At 45.7% G+C, this 24,321-nt stretch overlaps 1 protein-coding gene across 1 annotated transcript in view; it reads right to left on the bottom strand.

Annotated features, from left to right (window-relative positions):
- PLEKHH2 (pleckstrin homology, MyTH4 and FERM domain containing H2) overlaps positions 1-24,321 on the bottom strand; it is a 245,318-nt gene that overhangs the window by 34,264 nt on the left and 186,733 nt on the right. The window contains exons 16-20 of the mRNA XM_040351535.1: positions 22,045-22,125; positions 19,055-19,234; positions 17,817-17,925; positions 14,088-14,200; positions 1,517-1,696 (exon numbers count right to left, since the gene is read on the bottom strand). Coding sequence (XP_040207469.1) covers positions 1,517-1,696; positions 14,088-14,200; positions 17,817-17,925; positions 19,055-19,234; positions 22,045-22,125 — 663 coding nt within the window. The remainder of the gene's footprint in view (positions 1-1,516; positions 1,697-14,087; positions 14,201-17,816; positions 17,926-19,054; positions 19,235-22,044; positions 22,126-24,321) is intronic.

Below are 24,321 nucleotides of genomic sequence, written 5' to 3'. Positions count from 1 at the left end.
ATGTCTCCTCTGCCCTGACAGCACAGAGATTTGATTTGTGCGTTTACACACACAAATCCCCGCGCTGGCTCTAGTGCACGCGATCACGCATAGCCGGTGGCGATCGCGGCTGACGGCCACACGCATCAGGCCCCCCGCCGTGCCACTGGTGCGCCCACCAGCGGCACGCGTGCCCTCTGGCAGCTCCTAAAGAGAACCCCCCGTATCTGTATGGGGTTTCACGCAGGGGGCCATGACAGACACAGCACAGAACAGTACAGCAGGAACTGCATGCTCCACATTACTCTATCACTCCTCCCTCCCAGCTCAGCAGAGGGCTGTGCAGGCTTTGCGCAGAAACAGAGGTGAGATACATGCTAATGCTGCGCACACACGATCGGAAATTACGACAAGAAAAGTCTGATGTGAGCTTTTGGACGGAAATTCCGACCGTATGTATGCTCCATCGAACTTTTGCTGTCGGAATTTCCGCCAAAAAAAGATTGAGAGCTGGTTCTCTATTTTTCCGACGGAAAAAAATCTTATCGGAAATTCCACTCGTCTGTATGCAATTCCGACGTGCAAAAAAAAACACGCATGCTCAGAATCAAGCACAAGAGCCGAACTGCCTATTGAACTTAATTGATCTCGGCTCGTCGTTCGTCTTGTACATCACTGTGTTCTTGGCGGTTGGAATTTCAGATAAGATTTGTTTGACCATGTGTATACAACACAAGATTGAACATAGGCATGCGCACAGGGTGTGCCAGGTGTGCCCAGGCACACCCTAATCACCCTGTGCAGCACAGATTCCCCCTATTGCCCTGGCTCCCATCTTTCCCCCCGCAGCGCAGCTAGCTTCTCCTATCGGCTGTTGCTGCTGGGATGTTTTAGGAGTGGGGAAGGGGCCTGTAAATATGTAATTTGCTGGCCCCTTTCCTTCCTAATTAAACACAGCGAGCGATCGGTAGTGTGTGTTTTGGCTTTGGGGTGCACACCCTAATGCAATAGGCTGCACACACCATCAGTTTGAGCCAACATTCCATCCGAAAATATCCACGGTTTTCTTGTCGGAATTTCCGATCGTGTGTACGTGCCATTACAGTTCATATTCCGTAAACCAGGTCCAAACTGGAGGCGTCTGCGGCAGTTTTCTATAATGAAAACTGCCGCATTCCCTTTGTTCATTAGGAGCAGACCTTGCTACAGCTTCTATCTAACTCTGATAAAGAAACTGGCGTGGGGGTGTCCTGAAAAAGGTCTATCAGCTTTGTCAATGTGGAGCACAGCACTTGTGCCAGGTTCCTGTGCCATTATAACGGAGTAGGAAGCTTAGTGAATTCTGCTGGTCCCTCCCAGCCAGGACCAACACATAAAAATAACAGTAATGTATAAGAAGAATTTAGCTCCCTCTCCCAGCTCACAGAACATCATTTCATACAGGGCCCACAATAACAGCGTTTGCCATCTAAAGGCGACAGGCCTATAAAACATAATGAACAATCCATTCCTAATCAGATCCTGACAGATGGTGTACCTGGATAGGACTTGGTTGGTTCTGTGGCTGTCTATGTCGGGACTGTTTAATGAGCTGGCAGTAGATCTCATTCTGGAGCTCCGGGTGGGTGAGGCACACTTGCAGGGCGCTCTGCGCCAGGGACACGTGATAGTCTATAGCGGGGGAATCAATCGCTGAGTTCAGAAACAGCTGGCAAGTCTACAAAGAGGTGACAGTTCATGATATAGTTAGTTATACCCGTCCAACCACAGCAATCATAACAACGAACAAACATCACATTGTAATCAGAGTTATTTTTTCTCCCAGCATACATGAAAAAAAAAAAACATGTTATATAACCACTTCAGCTCCGGAAATGTTTTACCCCCTTCATGACCAGGCCATTCTTTCCTATTTAGCATTGTGCTGCTTTAACTGGCAATTGCACGATCATGCAACACTGTACACAAATTACATTTTTATCATTTTTTTTCCCACACAAATAAAGCTTTCTTTTGGTGTTATTTGATCACCGCTGGGTGTATTTTTTGATTTATAAATAAAAAAAGACTGAAAAGTTTGAAAAATATACCGTATTTAACGTTTATCGGCGTATACCGCACACTTTTTTGCCCTCAAAATCAGGGCAAAATCATGAGTGCGCGATATACGCCGATACCCGCTTCCCACGCCGTGTTTAAACCACTGCGCCAACATATACCGAGCGTAGTACACTTGGGTATACTCGGGCAGGCTCGGCTCCTGTGCGTCCTGTACGTCCTTTACGTGAGAGGAGCCGAGCCTGCCCGAATATACCCGAGTGTACTGCGCTCGGTATATGTCGGCAGAGTGCTTCAAACACAGCGCGGGAAGCGGGGATCGGCTGAAGAACACAGCAGGGAGGACACCACGATGGCTGCAGAAGAACGCCGGACCGGACAAGGCTGCCTATGGACGCCGGGCAAGACATCGACGAGGGGTATCCAAACTGTAAGTATGTCTTTTTTTCCAGGAATTTTTCTTCTAGGTTGGGGGTGTGCGCTATACGCCGGGGCGCGTTATAGGAAGATAAATACGGTATATATTTGTCTGCTCTAAAATAAATCCCCATTTTTTTTTATCTAATTTTGTCATAAATTGAAGCCAAAATATATTCTGCTACATCCAATAAGTGTATATTAACCACTTTTTAAAGATTTGCCCCCTTAATGACCAGGCCATTTTTTGCGATTCGGCACTGCCTCACTGACAATTGTGCGGTCGTGCGACGCTGTACCCAAACAAAATTGACGTCCTTTTTTCCCCACAAATAGAGCTTTATTTTGGTGGTATTTGATCACCTCTGCGGTTATTATTTTTTGCGCTATAAAAAAGCGTCAAAAACAAAAAGCGTCAATTTAAAAAAAAAAAAAAAATTTTTGTTTTACTTTTTGCTATAAAACATATCCCCCCTCCCAAAAAAAATGTATTCATCGGTTTAGGCCGATATATATTCTTCTACATATTTTTGGAAAAAATATATACCGTATTTATCGGCGTATACCGTGCACTTTTTTGCCCTGAAAATCAGGGCAAAATCGTGGGTGCGCGATATACGCCGATACCCGCTTTCCCACGCCGAGTTTGAATACTGCGCCGGCATATACCGAGCGCTCACGTCCTGGACGTACAGGACGTGAGCGCGAGAGTAGCCGAGCCTGCCCGACTATACACGAGTGTACTGCGATTGGTATATGCCGGTGCAGTATTCAAACTCGGCGCGGGAAAGCGGGGATCGAGCGGGGAGGACGCCGCAGAAGGACGCCGGACCCGACGAAGAGGACACCCGAAGCTGCAGACAGACGCCGGACCCGACGAGGCCGCCGATGGACGCCACGCAAGACACCAAAACTGTAAGTACAAAAATCTTTTTTTTACAGGAATGTCGGGTCCACATTAGGGGTGCGCGCTATAGGCCGGAGCGCGCAATACCCCGATAAATACGGTATATATTGATTGGTTTGTGCAAAACTTATTGCGTCTGCAAACTATGGGATAGATTTAGGTATTTTTTTTTTAATTGTTTTTACTGGTAATGGCGGTGATCTGCAAATTTTAGCGGGACTGCAACATTGCTCTGGACAAATCTGGTCCCAAATTACACTTTTTGGGGACCAGTGACATTATTACTTTGATCAGTGCTATAAAAATGCACTGATGAATGTAAAAATGACACTGGCAGAGAAGGGGTTAACACTAGGGGGGCGATCAAGGGATTAAATGTGTTCCCTCAGCGTGTTCTAACTGTAGGGGGTGGGCTGGCAGGGACATGGCAGAGATCACTGTTCCCAATCACTGTCTTGTCTCCTGTCAGAATTGGGATTCGTCTTGTTTACAAAGGCAGATCCCAATTCTGCCTCTGTACTAGGCGATTGCGGGTCGCCGAGGAACATCGAGATGTGCGCCCGCCTGCTATCTTGCCTGCGGGAGCCGAGTTACAGCTATGGCGATTTGCGCAGGAGAGCCGACCTGCTGCCGTATAACGACGGCAGCTGGTTGACAAGCAGTTTAATTGGTTGTAAAGTCCGAAAGTTTTTTTTATCTTAATGCATTCTATGCATTAAGATAAAAAAAGTCCGTTGTGTGCAGCAGCCCCTTGATACTTACCTGAGCCCCATCTCGATCCAGCGATGTTGCACGAGAGACTCTGATGTCCGGGACACTCCCTGCTGATTAGCCAAGACACAGAGCAGGCATTTTTGGCACCCGCTGCTGTCAAAGTCAGTGAACCAATGAGGAGAGAGGGGGGGGGGGGCAGGCTGCTGCTCAGTGTCTGAATGGAAACACAGAGCCTAGTCTCAGCTTGGGTGCCCCCATAACAAGCTGCTTTCTGTGGGGGCACTATACAGGAGGGAGGGACCAGGTGCGCTGGCGAGATACCCGAGAAGAGGAGGATCGGGGCTGCTCTGTGTAAAACCACTGCACAGAGCCTTTAGTATAAATTTAATTGGTTTGCGGGAAAGTTACAGTGTCCACAAATGATATATACTAGAATGTCCAGAATCTATAAACTTGTCTGAGCTGTCAGAAAAAAGGGGGGCAGAGAGTTGAAGTTACACTGCTCTGCAAGCTGATTGGAAGGAAGAGACACCCCCCCCCCCCACTTCACACAGCACACAGGAACAGAGCTAAGGCTGTCAATCTGCTGGAGCTCCGTCCCCTGTCACCTTTTTTCTCTTGGTGTCAGGAAAACTTGTCAGAAGTGACTTATCCTGACAGCAGAGGAATGAAGCAGCAGACAGAATTGACACTTAGTGCTCTTAATTGAGACGAATACACACTATGGGATATGCTTTGATGTTATTTCATGTCTAAGGTTTACAACCACTTCAGACTATTCAGACTATAAAGTGAGCAATAATGGACCGTACACATCACATAAAGTAAAAGAACCATTTACAAACATCCATACGATTGTTCCCATACGTATATATAAACATTATATACAGAAACTGCTGCACCTTTATCTTATACTTCATTCTAAAGACTCCAGCTCCCTCTTGTGGTCACTCGTGTTACCTGCGGTTATAATCTAAAATATACAATGCAGCCACAGCATCTGGTTACTATCAAGCAGGTGCATGACCTGTGAATGTTTCTCCAACTCTCCCGCTGCTCAAAAAAAAAAAATTACACACACTTGGGACAACCAGAAGACAATTATTAATATTCCTGCCTGTTCTATGTGATGTACACATTTTACTTTCCATGTTATTCGGAGGAATAATAGGGGACCATTGTTTCTTTACAGCTGTCAGTAGTGCACATTGTTTCAATTTGTTATTCTGTTTCATTGATGTTTTGTTCTACTGATACACTTCAAAACAGTTTGGAACACATTTATATGCAATATAAGGCACAGAATAGGGGAGATGGCAACTGGCAATCTTCATGTCGATCACATTGAGTAGCTCATTGTTACAGTAATAGCAAATAAGATGAGAGCTGCACAACACTATTCATATATAAGAAGCTATAAACTATGTTACACTATCTATCTATCTATCTATCTTATCTATCTATCTATCTATCTATCTATCTATCTATCTATCTATCTATCTATCTATCTATCTATTTCTCTATCTATCTATCTACCTATCTATCTCTATCTCTCTATCTATCTATCTAGATAAGACTCCTTTTACACTGGAGGCGTTTTTCAGGCGCTTTAGCGCTAAAAATAGCGCCTGAAAAAAGCCTCAGCTGCAATCCCAGTGTGAAAGCCCGAGTGCTTTCACACTGGAGCGGTGCGCTGGCAGGGCGTCAAAAAAAGTCCTGCAAGCAGCTTCTTTGCAGTGCTTTAGGAGCATTGTATACACCACCCCTAAAGCGCCCCTGCCCATTGAATCAATAGGCAGTGCTGCCGAACGGCCGTGGGCGGATTTGGGGGCGCTTTTAACCCTTTTTGGGCTACTAGCCCAAAAGGAAAAGGATCAGGCCAAGAGGGATCGGGCCAAGAAGGATCGGGCCAAGAAGGATCAGGATGAAAAGGATCGGGCCAAGAGGGATCGGGTCAAGAGGGATCGGGCCAAGAAGGATCAGGATGAAAAGGATCAGGATGAAAAGGATCGGGCCAAGAGGGATCGGGCCAAGAGGGATCGGGCCAAGAAGGATCAGGATGAAAAAGATCAGGCCAAGAAGCATCAGGATGAAAAGGATCGGGCCAAGAGGGATTGGGCCAAGAGGGATAGGGCCTAGAAGGATCAGGATAAAAAGGATCGGGCCAAGAGGGATCGGGCCAAGAAGGATCAGGATAAAAAAAGATCAGGCCAAGAAGGATCAGGATGAAAAGCATCGGGCCAAGAGGGATAGGGCCTAGAAGGATCAGGATGAAAAAGATCGGGCCAAGAGGGATCGGGCCAAGAAGGATCAGGATGTAAAGGATCGGGCCAAGAGGGATCGGGCCAAGAAGGATCAGGATGAAAAGGATCGGGCCAAGAGGGATCGGGCCAAGAAGGATCGGGCCAAGAGGGATCGGGATGAAAAGGATTGGGCCAGGAAGGATCAGGATGAAAAGGATTTGGCCAAGAGGGATCGGGATGAAAAGGATCGGGCCAAGAGGGATCGGGATGAAAATGATCGGTCCAAGAGGGATCGGGCCAAGAGGGATCAGGATGAAAAGGATCGGGCCAAGAGGGATTGGGCCAAGAAGGATCAGGATTAAAAGGTTCGGGCCAAGAAGGATCGGGCCAAAAAGGATCAGGCCAAGAGGGATCGGGCCAAGAGAGATAGGACCAAGAGAGATTGGGATGAAAAGGATCGGGCCAAAAAGGATCAGTATGAAAAGGATCGGGCCAAGAGGGATCGGCGCAAAGAAGGATCGGGCCAAGAGGGATCCGGATGAAAAGGATCAGGCAAGAAGGATCGGGCCAAGAAGTATCGGGCCAAGAGGGATCGGGATGAAAAGGATCAGGCCAAGAGAGATCGGGCCAAGAAGGATCAGGATGAAAATGATCGGGACAAGAGGGATCAGGCCAAGAAGGATCAGGATGAAACGGATTGGGCCAAGAAGGATCGGGCTAAGGATCGGGCCAAGAGGGATCGGGATGAAAAGGATCGGGCCAAGAGGGATCGGGCCAAGAAGGATCGGTCCAAGAGGGATCGGGCCAAGAGAGAGGTCGGGCCAAGAGGGATCAGGATGAAAAGGATCGGGCCAAGAAGAATCGGGCCAAGAAGGATCGGGCAAGAAGGATCAGGATGAAAAGATCAGGCCAAGAAGGATCGGGCCTAGAGGGATCAGGATGAAAAGGATCGGGCCTATCTATCTATCTATCTATCTATCTATCTATCTATCTATCTATCTATCTATCTATCTATCTCTCTATCTTTCTTGATAGTAATTACTATTAGACCTAGGTGATATAGGAAAGGGTGTATCCAAAAGAGTGTCTTTCCCAATGTCTACACCAGCTTTATCATTAATTCCAGCTGTATATACAATATAAAGTACATGAATATCAAAAGCTGTCTGTTCCCTTTATGCCTCCCGTATTATTATCTCTGTAAATTCCCATTAAGCAGTGTTCTCCAGTAATTGGCAGACAGGAGTTGTTGTAGAAATAAGTAGAGCTCATTATGTGGATTCCAGACCACTTTGGGGTCAATAAGAAGAGGAATCCACTTATCATGGTGTGCCGGTGCCAGGCTTTACCAGGCACTGGATTTCTTTTAGAATGAGGTGGCGGATATCTTATCCCACAGGCAGCCATGACCTCCCAGCATGCTCCACAGTCAGACGCTTGTCCGAATTATTCTAACACATATGTCATTGATTTACAGCAGCTGTGCTCCTCCAGTGCTTGCTTCCCACCGAGGTCTATGGTAGGTGCGTTGTACCGATGACATAAGTGTCTCTGGGTTTCACGTTTCGCATTATGAATGCCGATGTAAAAAAGGGTAAATTTGAACCAGGCCGCGGCCCCGGCATAACCTGACTGAAGTGCACGAGAACTGGAAAATCACTAGAAAGTAGCAATATCCTGAACAAACATCTTACATATTATGAGCACAATCCCTTCTCTACGGTTTCTTAATTAAAAATCAACTCCAGCCCAAAATGTATTGTTTTAGCTTTGGAGAGATTGGAGCAGAATTACCAGCTTTCTTTAGGTTTTTAATGGTGTCTGTGCTCCCGCCAGAGAGATTTCCACTTATTTCCTGTCCTGGGGATCCCAACACCAAGGAAATCACTGAGACAGGAAGTGAGGCTCTATTAACATCTAAGCATGTTGCTTTTGAGTGTTTCTGCAGTGCTATCTGCATTTTTGTAACCACGTTTTACCACGTTTTTTTTACATTCACTGGGGTGGATTCAGGTACGACTTGCGCCCTCTTACGGAGGCGCAGCGTACCGTTTTAACGCTGCGCCTCCGTAAATTACCTGCGCTACGCTTCATTCATGAAGCAGTAGCTACGTAATTTGCGCGGGCTCTCCTTAAAACTGCCCGGCGTAAGGGCGCGTTAAATTACGCGCTCTTATGTAGGGGGCGTGGATCATTTATATTAGGCGCGTTCCCGCGCCGAACGTAGTGCGCATGCTCCGTCTGGAAACTTTTCCGACGTGCATTGCGGCAAATGACGTCGCAAGGGCGTCATTTGCTTCAACGTGAACGTAAATGGCGTCCAGCGCCATTCATGATTCACTTACGCAAACGACGTAATTTTCAAACATCGCGACGCGGGAACGACGGGTAAACTTAGCATTGGCTGCCCCTGCTAATAGGAGCAGCCTTACGCGGAACCCAACGAACGTAAACGACGTAAACTGCGTACGTAGGGCGCGCGTACGGTTGTGAATAGGCGTTAGTATGCAATTTGAATACTCTACGCTGACCACTACGGGAACGCCAACGTAAGAATGCAGCCTACGATACGACGGCATAAGAGCCTTATGCCAGTCATATCTTAGGCTGCAGTCGGCGTAACAAGCTTTCTGAATACAGAAAAGTCGTTACGCCGGCGCAACTAAGCAATTGCGCTGCGTAACTATGGTTACGCAGACGCAATTGCTTACTGAATCCACCCCAGTGTATATAGCTAGTTGCTAAGGAGCCAGTTGGGAAGCCAGCCACTGCATCCTTAACAACCGATGAGTCATCAGCTGTCAGCGTGCTTCCCCGCTGACAGCTAAATGTAAAAGAAAAATGGCAGGCAAAAAATAAATTTCACAAAAGATATACAGTGTGGGGTCGCCCCAAAGACCATACCAGACTGGCACAAGGGGGCAAGCTCTCCTGGTGAGGTCATCGGATGGCGACGCCCCATTGCTATAAAAGAGATGTCAGACAGTGGGGGACGTCACAACGGAGGAAGGCAGCCTCAGGAAAATAGCTGCTTTTTTTTTAGCGGGTAACCGGCGGCGAGGAAGAAGACAGCGGTGGCGAGGAAGAAGACAGCTCCGGGAGAAGACGGCGGTGGGAGAGACGTGGCGGGAGAAGACCGTGGTGGGAGAGACGGCTCGGAGAGAATACGGCTCGGAGCTATTTTTTTAATAAAGGACTTGTCAAAAACCAGCTCTTTTTGTTTACATTTTACTGCTTTTTTGGAGAATGGGTAGAGGTACAATGTACCCGACACCCATTCACATAGGGGGGGGGGGGGGGACCAGGATCTAGGGGTCATCTTGTTAAAGGGGGCTTCTAGATTCCGATAAGCGCCCCACTCACTGACCCCGACAACCCCCTGGCCAGGGTTGTCGGGAAGGGGCCCTTGTCCCCATTAACATGGGGGCAAGGTGCCTTGGGTTGGGGGACGCAGAGCCCCCCCTGCCCCAAAGCACTCACCGTCCCATGTTGAGGTCGTGTGGCCTGGTATAGTTCAAGAGGAGGGACGCTTGCTCGTCCCATCCCTTTCCTGACCTACCGGGCTGCATGCTCGTATAAGGGTGTAGTATGGTCTTTGGGGTGACCCCACGCTGTATTTTTTCTTAACTTTTTTTAGCCGTCAATTTTTTTTTTTTTACATTTAGCTGTAAGAAGGGAAGCCTGCTGACAGATGATTACTCATCAGTTGTTAAGGACGTGATGGCCGCTCCTTGGCAACCAGCTATATACAATGAATCTAAGAAAAAAAAATCGCTGCAAAATCACTCTAGAGCTTGGTAAATTAAGTAAACGTTCACTTTGCAAAGAATACCCAATCGTGTGCAAGGAAAAAAAAACAGCATTTTTAGCTTGCACATGATTGGATGATGGAAGTTAGCAGAACTTCTGCTCATTTACTAAGCTCTGGAGCAACTGCTCTTGCAGAGTACACAGTCTATTTGTCTTTAGTAAATCCACGCCATAGACTCCAGAGGTTCAAACACTTAAATTCTGTACTATGCCTAAAAAGGTTTTGTTAGTGGCCCAGATTCAGAGAGCAATTGCGTCTGCGTAACCATAGTTACGCAGCGCAATTGCTTACTTGCCCGGCGTAACGAGTTCTTATGATTCAGAGAGCTCGTTACGCCGAATGCAGCCTAAGATATGCGTGGCATAAGGCTCTTATGCCCTCATATCTTAGGCTGCATTCTAACGTTGGCCGCTAGGTGGCGTTTCCGTTGTGGTCAGCGTATAGTATGCAAATTGCATACTAACGCCGATTCACAACGTTACGCGAGCCCTGCGTACGCAGTTTACGTCGTTTGCGTACGTCGGGTTTCGCGTAAGGCTGCACATGCTAAAAGCAGGGGCAGCCAATGCTAAGGATACCCGTCGTTCCCGCGTCGCGAGGTTTGAAATTTACGTAGTTTGCGTAAGTGAATCGTGAATGCCGCTGGACGCCATTCACGTTCACTTTGAAGCAAATGATGTCATTGCGACGTCATTTACCGCAATGCACGTCGGGAAAGTTTCCCGACGGAGCATGCGCTCTACGCTCGGCGCGGGAACGCGCCTAATTTAAATGATTCCCGCCCCCTTCATGAATGAAGCGTAGCGCAAATAATTTGCGTAGGCGCAGGGTAAAAAGGGTACACTGCGCCTCCGTAAGGAGCGCGCAGCTGTACCTGAATCTACCCCAGTGTTTCTTTCTTAGGGGACAGGAAGTTTCTGTTTGTGAGGAGGAATCATCTGAAAGCCCTATAGTAACTATCCTACAAAGGAAAGATGTGTATACTTACATAAACTAGGGGCGATGCAATCCAGTAAAGTGATCTCCCCAGCGGAAGAGGAAAGAGCAGCGACAACAGATGCAGTGCCTGAGCAATGACATCATTCAGGACCGGAGCACCCTTAGAATAGGTAAGTATACACATCTTTCCCTTACAGGGTAGTTAGTATGGGGCTTAGAGTGGGGGTGGGAGCAGGTTAAAGCTTAGATAAAATTAGCCCAGACTTCTAGAAATAAAAGGTCTCATCATTGCCAACAATCAATGCAACCTCATCAGAGCACATCAGTGCCCTTCAGTGCTGCCTATCAGTCCCCATCGGTGCCGCCTCATCAGTGCAGCCTCATCAGCGCACATTAGTGCCACCCATCAGTGCTTCCTCATCAGTGCCCATTAGTACAGCCTCATCAGTGCCCATTAATGCCTCCTCATCAGTGCCCATCAGTGTATATCAGTGAAGAAAAAAAATTACTTATTTGCTAAATTTTATAACAGAGACTAAGAATTTTTTTTTTTAAATTTTGTTCATTTTTAAGTTTGTTTAGCAAAAAATAAAAAAACCCAGTGGTGATTAAAAACCGCCTAAAGAAAGCTCTATGGCCCCATTCACACGGGCGGATCTGCTCACCTGACTCTGCTAGCTCAGCGAGGGATTGATCCGTTGATCTCCGCTGAGCTGGCAGATGACAGGTCCATCTCCGCTCACTCTGCAAGGACGGACCTGTCAGAACCCTGCTGATCTCTATGGGAAGATCGTTTTTTATCTGATCCGCTGGATGGATGGCGAACATATCACCATCCATCTGTTTTGAGCGGATCTCGTTGGATCGGATGGCAGGCGGGTGTCAGCGGACACATCTCCACTGATATTAGCCAGCCCCATACAAGTCAATGGGTGGCTCACTCGGATCCGCCTGAAAAATGGACAGGTGGATGCGAGTGGGTCTTACGTGTGAAAGGGGCCCATCTGTCTCAAAAAAAGGATAAGAATTTATTATGGGTACAGTGTAGCATGACCACGCTATTGTCATTTTAAGTGCGACAGCACTGAAGAATGAAAAGTGGCCTGGGCAGGAAGGGAGTGAAAGTGGCCAGTATTGAAATGGCTAAGGAACACCTACCAACCTCAGGGGGGATGCTAGGGTTCTACAGGAACCCTGTTTAACAATGGGTAATTAATAGCCTTTGGCTCCTCAAGAAGGTCAAATAAAGTCAAAGGACCACAATCATTGCAACTGTATACACTGGATAATAGGGGAAGTGCCACCATAGATATTCACAAAACCATAGGAGCATCTCTACCAACATACTAGTCTGTCCCAGCACAGATCTTCATAATATCATGGCTGGTCCACACAGCCCTAGAATGAATCACACATAAGGGGGGGGGGTGTCTGAGTGGCTTGACCGCAAGAAAAATTACATTTTCAGACGTTAACAATAATAGCTTGGAAGTTTCTCTCACGGTAGGGTGACTCATGCCCCGTACACACAGTTTTCCCGCTGGAAAAAAAGACAATGGTTTTCCCAACGGGATTCCGATAAAGCTTGTCTTGCGTACACACGGTCACACCAGATTCCGACAGTCAAAAACGTGGTGACATACAACACGACGACGTGCCAAGAAAAATGAAGTTCAATGCTTCCGAGCATGCGTCTACTTGATTCTGAGCATGCACGTTTTTTGCACGTTGAAATTGCATACAGACGAACGGTTTTCCCGCTAGGATTTTTTCCTGACGGGAAAAAAGAGATCCTGCTCTCTTTTTTTTCCCGCCCGTTTTCCTGTGGGAAAAAGTCAGATGGAGCATACACAAGGTCGGGATTCCCGACGAAAAGCTCTCACCTGAGTTTTTCCGACGGGAACACCGGTCGTGTGTACGGGGCAAAAGGCTTTTCAAAGGTTTGCTATCTTTGAGGAATTTAGGTAGAATAGATACATTGCCATGCTATTAACCCTTTTGCGCCGAGCGTACGCATATATGCGTCTTCGGCTTTCGGGTGTTATACCGGGATGATGCCTGCAGCTGCAGGCATCATCCCGGTACCGTTGTTTAGAGCGGGCGATTGGCTATCCAGACATAACAACCGATGCGGCTAAAGGCCGCTCGGTTGTTATGCCGGAGGAGCAGGAGGAGACACCCCCCCCCCCCTCTCGCCGCCTCTCGCCGATTTGACCGGGCCTCCCGTCCCACCGGGAGACCCGATCCTCCATCCGGCGCCTCCCGTGTCCAGGCGCAGACTGAAACTAAGCCGTAAATGGCTTTGATTCAGTCTCCGCAATGTTAACACGGAAGCGACGTCATGACGTCACTTCCGGGTTTCTCGGCTGCCAATGGCGCCGGATTTAAAAAAGTACACAGTATTCAGAATCGCCATTTTCGGCGATCTGAATACTTTGAAGTGCAAAGTATTTTAGACCCCCGATCCCTCCATAAAGAGTACCTGTCACCACCTATTACTGTCACAAGGGATGTTTACCATAATTCTAGCACTAGACCTCCTCTGTAACTCTAATCTGGTAACTGTAAAAAAAAGTTTAAAGCGTCGCCTATGGAGATTTTTAGGTACCGTAGTTTGTCGCCATTCCATGAGTGCGTGCAATTATAAAACGTGACATGCTTGGTATCTATTTACTTGGCGCAACATCATCTTTCACATTATGCAAAAAAAATTGGGCTAACTTTACTTTTTAATTTTTTTTAAATTCATGAATGTAAATTTTAATTTTAAAACACTGCCGCACAAATACCGCGTGACATAAAATATTGCAACAATCGCCATTTTATTCTCTAGATTCTCTGCTAAAATATATATATATAATGTTTGGGGGTTCTAAGTAATTTTCTAGCAAAAAATACGGATTTTAACGAAATGACACATTTCTGACTTATTTTATCTCTCTGTGACAGAACCCTAATAATCTCATCATTTATTCCATAAAAACACAAGTGTAATGAAAAGTATTGCCAAGGTTTTCACCTTAAATAATTTGATAGCCTCTGTCTGCAGTGCTTCTGACGGTAATGTAGTGAGAGGGGATGTTATGGCTTCTTTAGTGTGACATAATGCTGGATGTCTCCAAATCTGGGTACCTACATAAGGAAATAATAACAGTCAGTTTAAATGAGGCATGGAATTTCTCTACCTTGGGGTAGACAGGAGGAAATTCATGGGATGAAACTAATTAAAGAAAGCTTGACTTAATGTACTTAGAAAAGAGCAAGAAACCAAGCATTCAGTACTGAAACACTACAAGCCCTCTGTCAGGATTTGTAATACCAAACACTACAGGTTTTCTCGGCGGTAAAAAGTCCGCCGAGAAAACCGAGGGTAAAGCCTCGTACACACCACCGAGGAACTCGACGGGCGAAACACATCGTTTTCCTCGTCAATTTCTTTGTTAGGCTGTCGAGGAACTCGACAAGGCAAGTTTCTCCATTCCCGTCGAGGAAATAGAGAACTTGCTCTCTTTTTGTCTCGTCGAGTTTCTCGACAGTTTCCTCGACGAAAATGTACACACGACCGGTTTCCTCTGCAAAAAAATATCTCCCAGCAAGTTTCTTGCTGGTTTTTGCTGAGAAACTCGGTTGTGTGTACGAGGCTTCAAGCCAAGAACTCGGCAGGAAAACTGCCATGGAGATTTGGCCGGGAATCCCGGCCACGTGTATGCTCCATCGGCACGGCCTCGCAGTCTTTCCCATAGGTAAGTAGTAGATCTGGCGGGAAAAAAAAACCGCCGGGAATCCCAACGGGAAAATAGAGAGCAGGTTCTCTATTTTCCCGAAGGGATTCCTGGCTGTTTTCCTGACGGGAAAACTGCAAAGAAGCATACACACGTCCCGGCCAAAAGCTCTCCTGGCAGTTTTCCTGCCAGGAAAACCGGTCGTGTGTACGAGGCTTAACACTGCAGTCCCTATTGGTAAGGATTTTCCCTTCCTTGTGACACCTAAGGGTCTAACCCACCACTATTCCACCAAAAAATTTCCTTTTATGGTAGCAAGGAGAAATATCTAACGGGGTCAATAGGGATATATGCAACTGAACAAACTTATGCCGCGAACACACAATCGTGAATTCCGCTAACAAAACCGTGGATTTTTTTCCGACAGAATGTTGGCTCAAACTTGTCTTGCATACACACGGTCACACAAATGTTGTCGAAAATTTAGAACGTCAAGAACGCAATGACGTACAACACTGCGATGAGCCAAGAAAAAGGAAGTTCAGCGATTCCAAGCATGCGTCGAATTGATTCTGAGCATGCGTAGGATTTTTGTGCGTCCGAATTGCATTCAGACGATCGGAATTTCCAACAAGAACCTTTGTTGTCGGAAAATTTGAGAACCAGCTCTCAAATTTTTTGTTGTCTCACATCGAACATTTGTTGTTGGAATTTCCAATCGTTTGTACGTAGCATAAGGCTTGTGTGTTTTTTTTTGTGGATAGGAAGTTGCACTAATGCCGTGTACACACGATCGGAAATGTTCAATGTGAGCTTTTGTTCAGAAATTCTGACCATGTGTAGGCTCCATCGGACATTTGCTGTCGGAATTTCCGACAAAAAAAATTTCAGAGCTGGTTCTCAAATTTTTCGACAAAAGTTCTTGTCGGAAATTCCGATCGTCTGTATGCAATTCTAACGCACAAAAATCCTACGCATTTTCGGAATCAATTTGACGCATGCCCTGGATTATTGAACTTAATTTTTCTCGGCTCGTCATAGTGTTGTACGTCACCGCGTTCTTGACGTTTCGGAAATTTTCAACATTTGTGTGACCGTGTGTATGCAAGACAAGTTTGAGCCAACATTCCGTTGGAAAAAAATCCACGGTTTTGTTGTCGGAATTTACGATTGTTCAGTTGCATATATCCCTATTGACTCTGTTTGAGATATTTCTATGCAACACAAGTTTAAGCCAACATTCCTTCGGAAAAAAATCCACGGTTTTGTTGTCGGAATTTCCGATCGTGTGTATGCAGCATTACAGGAAATCAGACAGTGGTAGACTTACGTGTACAACAAGGTGGACACAACCCAGAGTTGGGGAAGAAAGGACAAAAGAGGACGCTGCAGGACCCTACACAGAAGAATCAATTGGCAATAGGTGGGCTTATGAGAAAGATCTCAGGGGTCTTTTGGCATTCTCAGTTGGTCTCTCTCCTCCAATGCTGGGTTGGGATAATTCTGCTAGGCACACTGATGCCGCGTACACACGATCATTTTTCGGGTTGTAAAAAAACGAAGTTTTCAGGCTCTAGAAAAAACAACTTTTTTTTCAACTTCATCATTAAAACGGCCTTGCCTACACACGATCGTCAAAAAAAAATGCTCTAGCAAAGCGCGGTGACGTACAAGTATGACGGCACTATAAAGGGGAAGTTCCATTTGGATGGCGCTACCCTTTGGGCTGCTTTAGCTGATTCCGTGTTAGTAAAAGATGATTTGCGCTTTTCTGTCTGTTACAGCGTGATGAATGTGCTTACTCCATTACGAACGCTAGTTTTACCAGAACGAACGCTCCCGTCTCATAACTTGCTTCTGAGCATGCACGGATTTTTCACGTCGTTAAAACCCAAAACGATCATTTTTTACAACCCGAAAAACGACATTGTTTAAAACATCGTGAAAAAATAGAGCATGTTCAAAAAAAAATTTTCCCGTTTTTCAGAACCCGAAAAATGATGTGAAGCCCACACACGATTATTTTAAACTTTGTTTTTTACAACCCGAAAAATGATCGTGTGTACGCGGCATGAGGATACCTATATGCTTGCCAATGTTTATAAGTACACTTATTAAAGTGTCCATTTCCTAACTCTCGTGTTAGTGGAACCTGTTCTCTTCTAAGTGCCCCACTCAATACATAATAGAGGAAACATGCTTTGTAGTTCCACTGCTATGTCCTTCGTCGCAACTGGTGCAAAATACCCAGTGGTTCTTGGTTTGGGAAGCATGCGACCCCAATTCCTGGGTCTGTACACTGACATATGACAAAGGGTGAATTCAGCCCTCCCTCTAGGCTCAGGGGCATTTTGATAAAGGTAGCGGTTGCTGAATTTGTAAAGCAGAGGATCTGGAACTTTAAAAAAAAAATTTCAGATTAATACTTCAGCAGTGGAAGCATAAAAAAAAAACTTTCGTGCTTAGGTGTGCAAAAAGGCACAATTTGGTTATAATGTCTTCCTTTGGTGCATCTAGATCTCTGTGGCCACCCCTTTGTCTTTAACAAGGACTGTAGATAACCTTAAAAACACTAGGAAAAAAAAACGAGGGAAGCGCAAATCATAGTGCAATAAGAATGTAGATCAAAGAGTGTGTGCCTGTGGTGTCGAGCGCATCTACACCATAAAAGGCTGTGTGCACTGGAGGTCCACAGGAGGGAGGGTGGCTGCACGAGAGAAAGAGCGCATTCAGGAAGAGCTTAGTGGTTTGCCATGGATAGGACGAGTTTCGAGGATATGTCCCCCTTTCTCAAGCATCTGGGGGAAATTTAAGATGGAGGATGATAAGTTGGATTCCTGGCCAGGCCATCTGGGGTCTTATGGGCACGCTGACAAGTGCAGGGCATGTGAGTGCATGTAGGTGCATTTTTACTAGTACTTTTTATCAAAGAACCTTATTGCACTTTATTTGCACTTCCCTTGTTTTTTTTTTAGCAGTGACATACTAAGGTTTGATGTCTTTAAAAAATGCACTTTAATACTTACAGGAGTCGCCATCCAGACTTAGCAGTTTGCACACCAACTTCTCAAACTCTGTGCCAACACTCGCTCCCATCACTCCAGCTGCCATGGTTAAGTGATAGTGCCAGGTATCCTAAAAAACACCCCAAAAACAATTATAACGCATACTAAACTGATTTCATAGGTATAACATAATATTAATATTCCGGTAAACTTGTGCCTCACATTATTATGTAAAATTTTAACTGTTTCTATAATTAGCAAACGTTAGAGTCCACATTTCAGGTTTTAATTCGCCGTTTGGCAGAAAAGGTAATACTCTGCAAAAGCTTATGATGTGCAGCAACAATTAAGCCTGGTACACACGATCGGATTTTCTGCGGACAAAGTGTAGGACTTTTGTCCAAAGGGCGTTGGCCATGAACTTATCTTGCATACAAACGGCAAAGAATTGTTTTTTCAGCTCTTTAGCGCCACCCTTTGGGCAACTTCTGCTAATGTGTTATGGTGAGCATTGCTTCTGAGCATGCTTGTTTGTACTTTGGAGTTTTGTCCGATGGACTTGTGTACACACACAATTGTTGGTGGAAAATTTTAACGCATGCTATACAACATTTGTCCGCAGGAAAGCCGACAACAATGGAGCGCAGAAACGGTTGGATTTTCCAACAACAGCCTGTCATTACACAATTCCCGTTGGAAAATCCGATCTTGTGTACGAGGCTTTAGGCCTCCTAGTACAGCCTATGCATGTCAGCATAACAACCAGGCTGTTTGCATTTTTGTAGACTCAGGCCGCATACACACGATCAGTCCATCCGATGAGAACGGTCCGAAGGACCCTTCTCATCGGTTAACCGATGAAGCTGACTGATGGTCTGATGTGCCTACACACCATCAGTTAAAAAAAACGATCAAGTCCAACGCGGTGGTGTAAAACACAAGGACGTGCTGAGAAAAATGAAGTTCAATAGTTCCAAGCATCCGTCAACTTGATTCTGAGCATGCGCGGGTTTTTAACCAATGCTTTTGCATACTAACCATCGGTTATGACCTATCGGTTAGGCGTCCATCGGTTCAATTTTAAAGCAAGTTCTAAAAATTTTGACCGAAGGATAACTGACCGATGGGGCCCACACACCATCGGTTTGGACCGATGAAACGGTCCTTCAGTCCGTTTCCATCGGTTTTGACCTTAGACTTTTGACAGATACATAAAAAAAAAAAAAAAGCAATCCTTGCCCTGGTAACCATGCTCTTACCTTCTCATGTTTGGATCCGATAAGAAGGTATGTGGGGTCCTGCTCTTTGGCGTGGATAACAATGGTGTAATGGGTAGACAGTAGGCTGCGTCCGTTGGTTTCATAGTCTTCATCAGAGTCGCAGGTTCGATCTACTTCTTCTACTTTAGCTTCCCAGAGCTTGATTTGTCCCAGTGGAAACTGAATGAAATATCAGAATTTATTTACAAAATCTATATGCTAGTCATCAATGTAGCACAATAAAGGGGTTGTAAAGGTTCGTGTTTTTTCACCTTAATGCATCCTATGCATTAAGGTGAAAAAACACCTGGCAATGACGGCCCCCCCAGCCCCCCCATTTTACTTACCTGAGCCAGTTCACCTGCTGTGCAAGTCCCCCGGCGTCCTCTTCTCCATGGAGTCTGGCCGTTGATTGGATAGATTGGAAATATTGATAGCAGCGCAGCCATTGGCTCGCGCTGCTGTCAATCACATTGAATTATGCGGCCGCTACGGGGTGGGACAGAGTCATACACGCTGTGTCTATGGACGCCAAGTGTATGACAGGCAGCGCACCCACAAGGTAAACCTCTTGGGAGAGCGCTTCCCAGAGTGGGGTTAGCTATTGCGGGGAGGAGCTGAGACAGCCGCCGAGGGACCCCAGAAAGGGAGGATCGAGGCCACTCTGTGCAAAACGAACTGCACAGTGGAGGTAAGTATGACATGTTTGTTATCTAAAAAAAACAAAAAACAATCCCATACAACCACTTTAATAGCTGGATTCAGGATGGCGGGCGCATAGTTGCGGCGGCGTAGCGTATGGCATTTACACTACGCCGCCGTAAGTTTGCAAGGCAAGTACTGTATTCACAAAGTACTTGCCTGCTAAGTTACGGCGGCGTAGCGTAAATCGGGCGGGCGTAATGGCGCCTAATTGAAATTTAGCTGAGGGGGCGTGTTTTATAGTAATGGGGGGTGACCTTACGTGATTGACGTATTTTACGAACGGCGCATGCGCCGTCCGCCTACATATCCCAGTGTGCATTGCGGCAAAGTACGCCGCACGGTCCTATTGGTTTCGACGTGGACGTAAATGACGTAAATCCCTATTCACGGACGACTTCCGCAAACGACGTAAAATTTTCGAATTTCGACGCGGGAACGACGGCCATACTTAACATTACTATTCCAGCTATTTGATGGAATAACTTTAGGCCTGATAATGCGTTACGTAAACGACGTATCTATACTGCGTCGGCCGGGCGTACGTTCGTGAATAGGCGTATCTAGTGATTGACATATTCTACGCCGACCGCAATGGAAGCGCCACCTAGCGGTCAGCCTAAAAATTACACTTTAGGATACGACGGTGTAAGACACTTATGCCGCTCGTATCTGAGCCTAATTTAAGCGTATCTGGTTTCCAGAATACGCTTAAATTAGCGCCGGCGCACATTCAGACTTAGGCTGGCGTATCTACTGATACGCCAGCCTAAGTCTTTCTGAATCCACCTATAAGTATGTAGGACAACCGTCCACATCCTGTGACTTAACTGTCCCACCTGGTTCCTTTTAACAGGTCTTGTGCTAGAGGGGAACTGATTTTCAAAGATGTAGGAAGCCTTCCAGGGCAAGGAATGAAGTATTACACCCTACTCTTTTACCCCCAGGCTTAATGAGCAATTAACCCTTTCAGTGTGTGGAGCGGGGCACTGCAAGGGTAGTCTTTTTGTTTGAGCCCAACGTTGGGCTGTAACATGTGACATAATACACATAAACACGCATGCGCTAATTCACTGCAAGAATGTAAATGGGCCATTATTGTTGAGATCATACCTATCAGGTAAGTAGGTGCTAAATGTTTTTAATTAAAGAATAAGTTCACTTTTGCAGGTAAAAAAATTAGCATTTTCTATATTTTTTTTAAGGAACCTGGAAAGCATTGCACCAGTGATCAAAATATCGCTGATGCCATGCAGGTCTTCTGCAGAATGTCAGTGTGAGCTGACTGCCCCATACATCGTACGGCCAGGCAGCTCACACTAACAGGATGACTCAATGAACTACCTGAACAGCCGCAAAGGATGTCGTGGCTTATAGTTCATTCATACACACAGCTGTGTGAATAAATGATGCGTCTGTGTGGGCGAAGCCGTGCCGTTTTCAAAAAGTGACAGCTAACATGGGGAACTTCTCCCCGCACTGCTGGTAAAGGGAGAAGAGGAAACGGAGAGCGACTGCAGCATTGGGAACATGTTACATGTTCCACCCTAAAAACATGTAACATGTTCCCAAAGATGAGCTTATCCTTTCACATATGTGTGGCCACGGGTTCATTCCTGGGGTCCGGTGCATGTCTGTTCACCGGTTCAGGTGCGATTCAGGGCCGAATTTGTGTCTAAATTCGCACCTGAACCAGACCCAAAGATGTACAGGACCCTTCTGCAATCCGGCCCTTGGCTGCCCCGGACCTGTGTGAACCGGCTCCATTGGGAAACCTGCATCCAATTCCAAAAGTAGAAGCTCTGCTTATCAGCCTCCCCCCTCCGTTGCCACGTTTGGCACCTTTCAGATGGGAGGAGGAACTGGAACCTGATTTTGACAGGTACCTGCTCCCACTTCTGGGTGATCTTGCCACTGAAAGTGCACTTGGAAGTGCAGTCGCTGTAAATCTAGATCTGAAAGGAGGGGAAGCTCTGCTGATTTTATCATCCAATCATGTGCAAGCTAAAATTGTGTTTTTTATTTTCCTTGCATGTCGCCCTCGGATCTACAGCGACTGCACTTCCAAGTGCACTTTCAGTGCAATTTCAAGCGCACTTTGCACTTGTAGTTTGCTTTTGTAGTGCAAAGTGGATTTGCCTTTCTTAAATAACCCCCAATGTGTGGCTGCTGACTTAAATTTTTTTGCTTATAAAATAAATACATGCTGTATTAACCAATTTGATCTTGGCTTTTCATGGGCATTGTGGATTAATCCTTTTAAAACTTCAGTTTCCCACTGCTCTTACCTTTTCTTCTTGACTACGAAAATAATATAATGTTTTTCCAACCAACGTGCACCAAACTCTCTTAGAGTATCCATGTTTGACCTGTAAAATGTAAAAAGCAACATATTTTACCAATCCCGGATTTCCAAAAAATAATAATAATAATAATAATAATAATAATAATTAATATTAAATAAATAATATTATTATTTATTATTAAAGGGTCACTAAAGGCAGATTTTTTTTTTTTTAAATAACAAACATGTTATACTTACCTCCACTGTGCAGCTCGTTTTGCACAGTGTCCCCTAACCCTGTCTTCTGGGGTCCCTCGGCAGCTGTCTCGGCTGCTCCTCGCAAAAGCTTTCTACCTTCATGCGAGCGGGCTCGCATGGTGGAAAGCTTCTGCGAGTGCGCTCCCGTGATACAACGGCGGGCATAGCCGCCGACTGTATCATTTGGCCCCGGCGTGCGGCGTCATCTGCTGTGATTGACAGCAGCGCCAGCCAATGGCTGCGCTGCTATCAATCCGTCCAGCCTAACCAATCAACGGCCAGGCTGGGAACCGAAGAGGATCACATGGATGCGCGCGGGACTTTCGAGGGGTCAGGTAAGTAAAACGGGGGTTCGGTACCATCGGATGTTTTTTCACCTTAATGCATAGGATGCATTAAGGTGAAAAAACATTTACCTTTACAACCCCTTTAATTAGTTCCATTCCATTTGTTATTTCGGAATAATGCGTAACTTATAAATAAATTCATATTCGCTACTTTCACCTACAGCCAAATTTGAAAGAAAATTCCAATACCTATAATTTAATAGTTGGTTATTAGTTAGTTATTTTTGAATACTTTTGAATTTTCAGATTTTCTTTCTTATTTTCTGATTTATGAATTTTCAAATTTACAAATTGCAATAACCCGAAAACGAAAAAACAAACAAAAAACAAATGAAACAAAAACAAAAACATTTTTTGGCAGTGCACATGTCTAATAAACATTCTCATTAGCACGATCGATGACATGACAAATGTCGTTCAACAGTACTTCCAAAAAAGGTTTGCTTTTAATGTTTGATTTCAGAATGAACTTTCCCCAATGCACTTGTTCGAAAAACAAATTCCATCCCGCACCGTTGAATTGTATCCTCACTCTGGTCAACAAGAAATGTCCATTTGACCCCAACAATGATTAAAAAATTGAACAAATGTTCTTAAAATTAGCAACTTCACACACGATTCTACTAGTACAGGGGTGGCCAAACTTTTTTCAAAGAGGGCCAGATTTGAGGAAGTGAACATGCTCGAGTACCGAACATTTTATCTTTGAACCATTAAAATTTGGTGTTTGCCCGAGCACTAATACACTGCCCAACAAGAATTCTCTTGCCTTTGTGGCTGTGTGTGGTGAAGAGATGAGCTCAGGCGTATTATTAGGATATACCGTATTTATTGGCGTATAACACGCACCTTAACGTTAGGAGGGAAGTTTCAGGAATTTTTTTTAAATAAAGAACTGTGAAGCAAAATAAGGGTCATTGCCCATCAATGCAGCCTTGTCATTGCCATGAATCCAGCCTTGCCATTGCTATGAATGCAGCCTCTCCATTGCCATGAATGCAGCCTCTCCATTGCCATGAATGCAGCCTGATCGATGCCCATCTGCAGCCTCGGAGGGGAGGCCGGACGAGCGCCAACAGATTACATACAGGAGAATCTCCTGTTTACACAGCAGCCTCTTTAATACAATGTCCCGCCTCTTATGATAGACAGAGGAGTTGTCCAATGGCAGCCCAGGAGACAAGACTTCCTATTACAGATGCCGCAGAGTAAACAGGAGATTCTCCTGTATGTAATTTGACAGCACTCATTCCCCGCCCCTTCCTGTCCCCTCCGAGGCAGCACCGATAAATACAGTATATATCCAAATTACCAGGGGGGCCACATTAAACTGCAACGGGGGCCGCGGCCAGATTTTGGACATGCCTATACTAGTGTATGCCCAGCTTTAAGTGGAAGTAAAGTCAATTTGTAAACAAATGGCTGACAGGCAGGATTTTTATGACAGGAGAGACCCGATAGGTCTCTTCTGCCATAAATACATCCTTCTGCCTGTCATGTACACTGAGGCCTCGTACACACGACCGGACATGCCTGCTGAAACTGGTCCGTGGACCAGTGTCAGCGGACAGATCCGATCGTGTGTACAGGCTAGCAGACAGATTTCCAGCCGAAAAAATGTTTCTTAGCATGTCCGCTGGAAAGCTGTCCGGCGGACATGTCCGCTGGTTAGTACA

This window comes from Rana temporaria, chromosome 4 (genome assembly GCF_905171775.1).
Source record: "Rana temporaria chromosome 4, aRanTem1.1, whole genome shotgun sequence".
NCBI lineage: Eukaryota > Metazoa > Chordata > Amphibia > Anura > Ranidae > Rana > Rana temporaria.
Note: the sequence above shows the minus strand (reverse complement) of the source record. Positions and strands in the feature narration are given on the sequence as shown.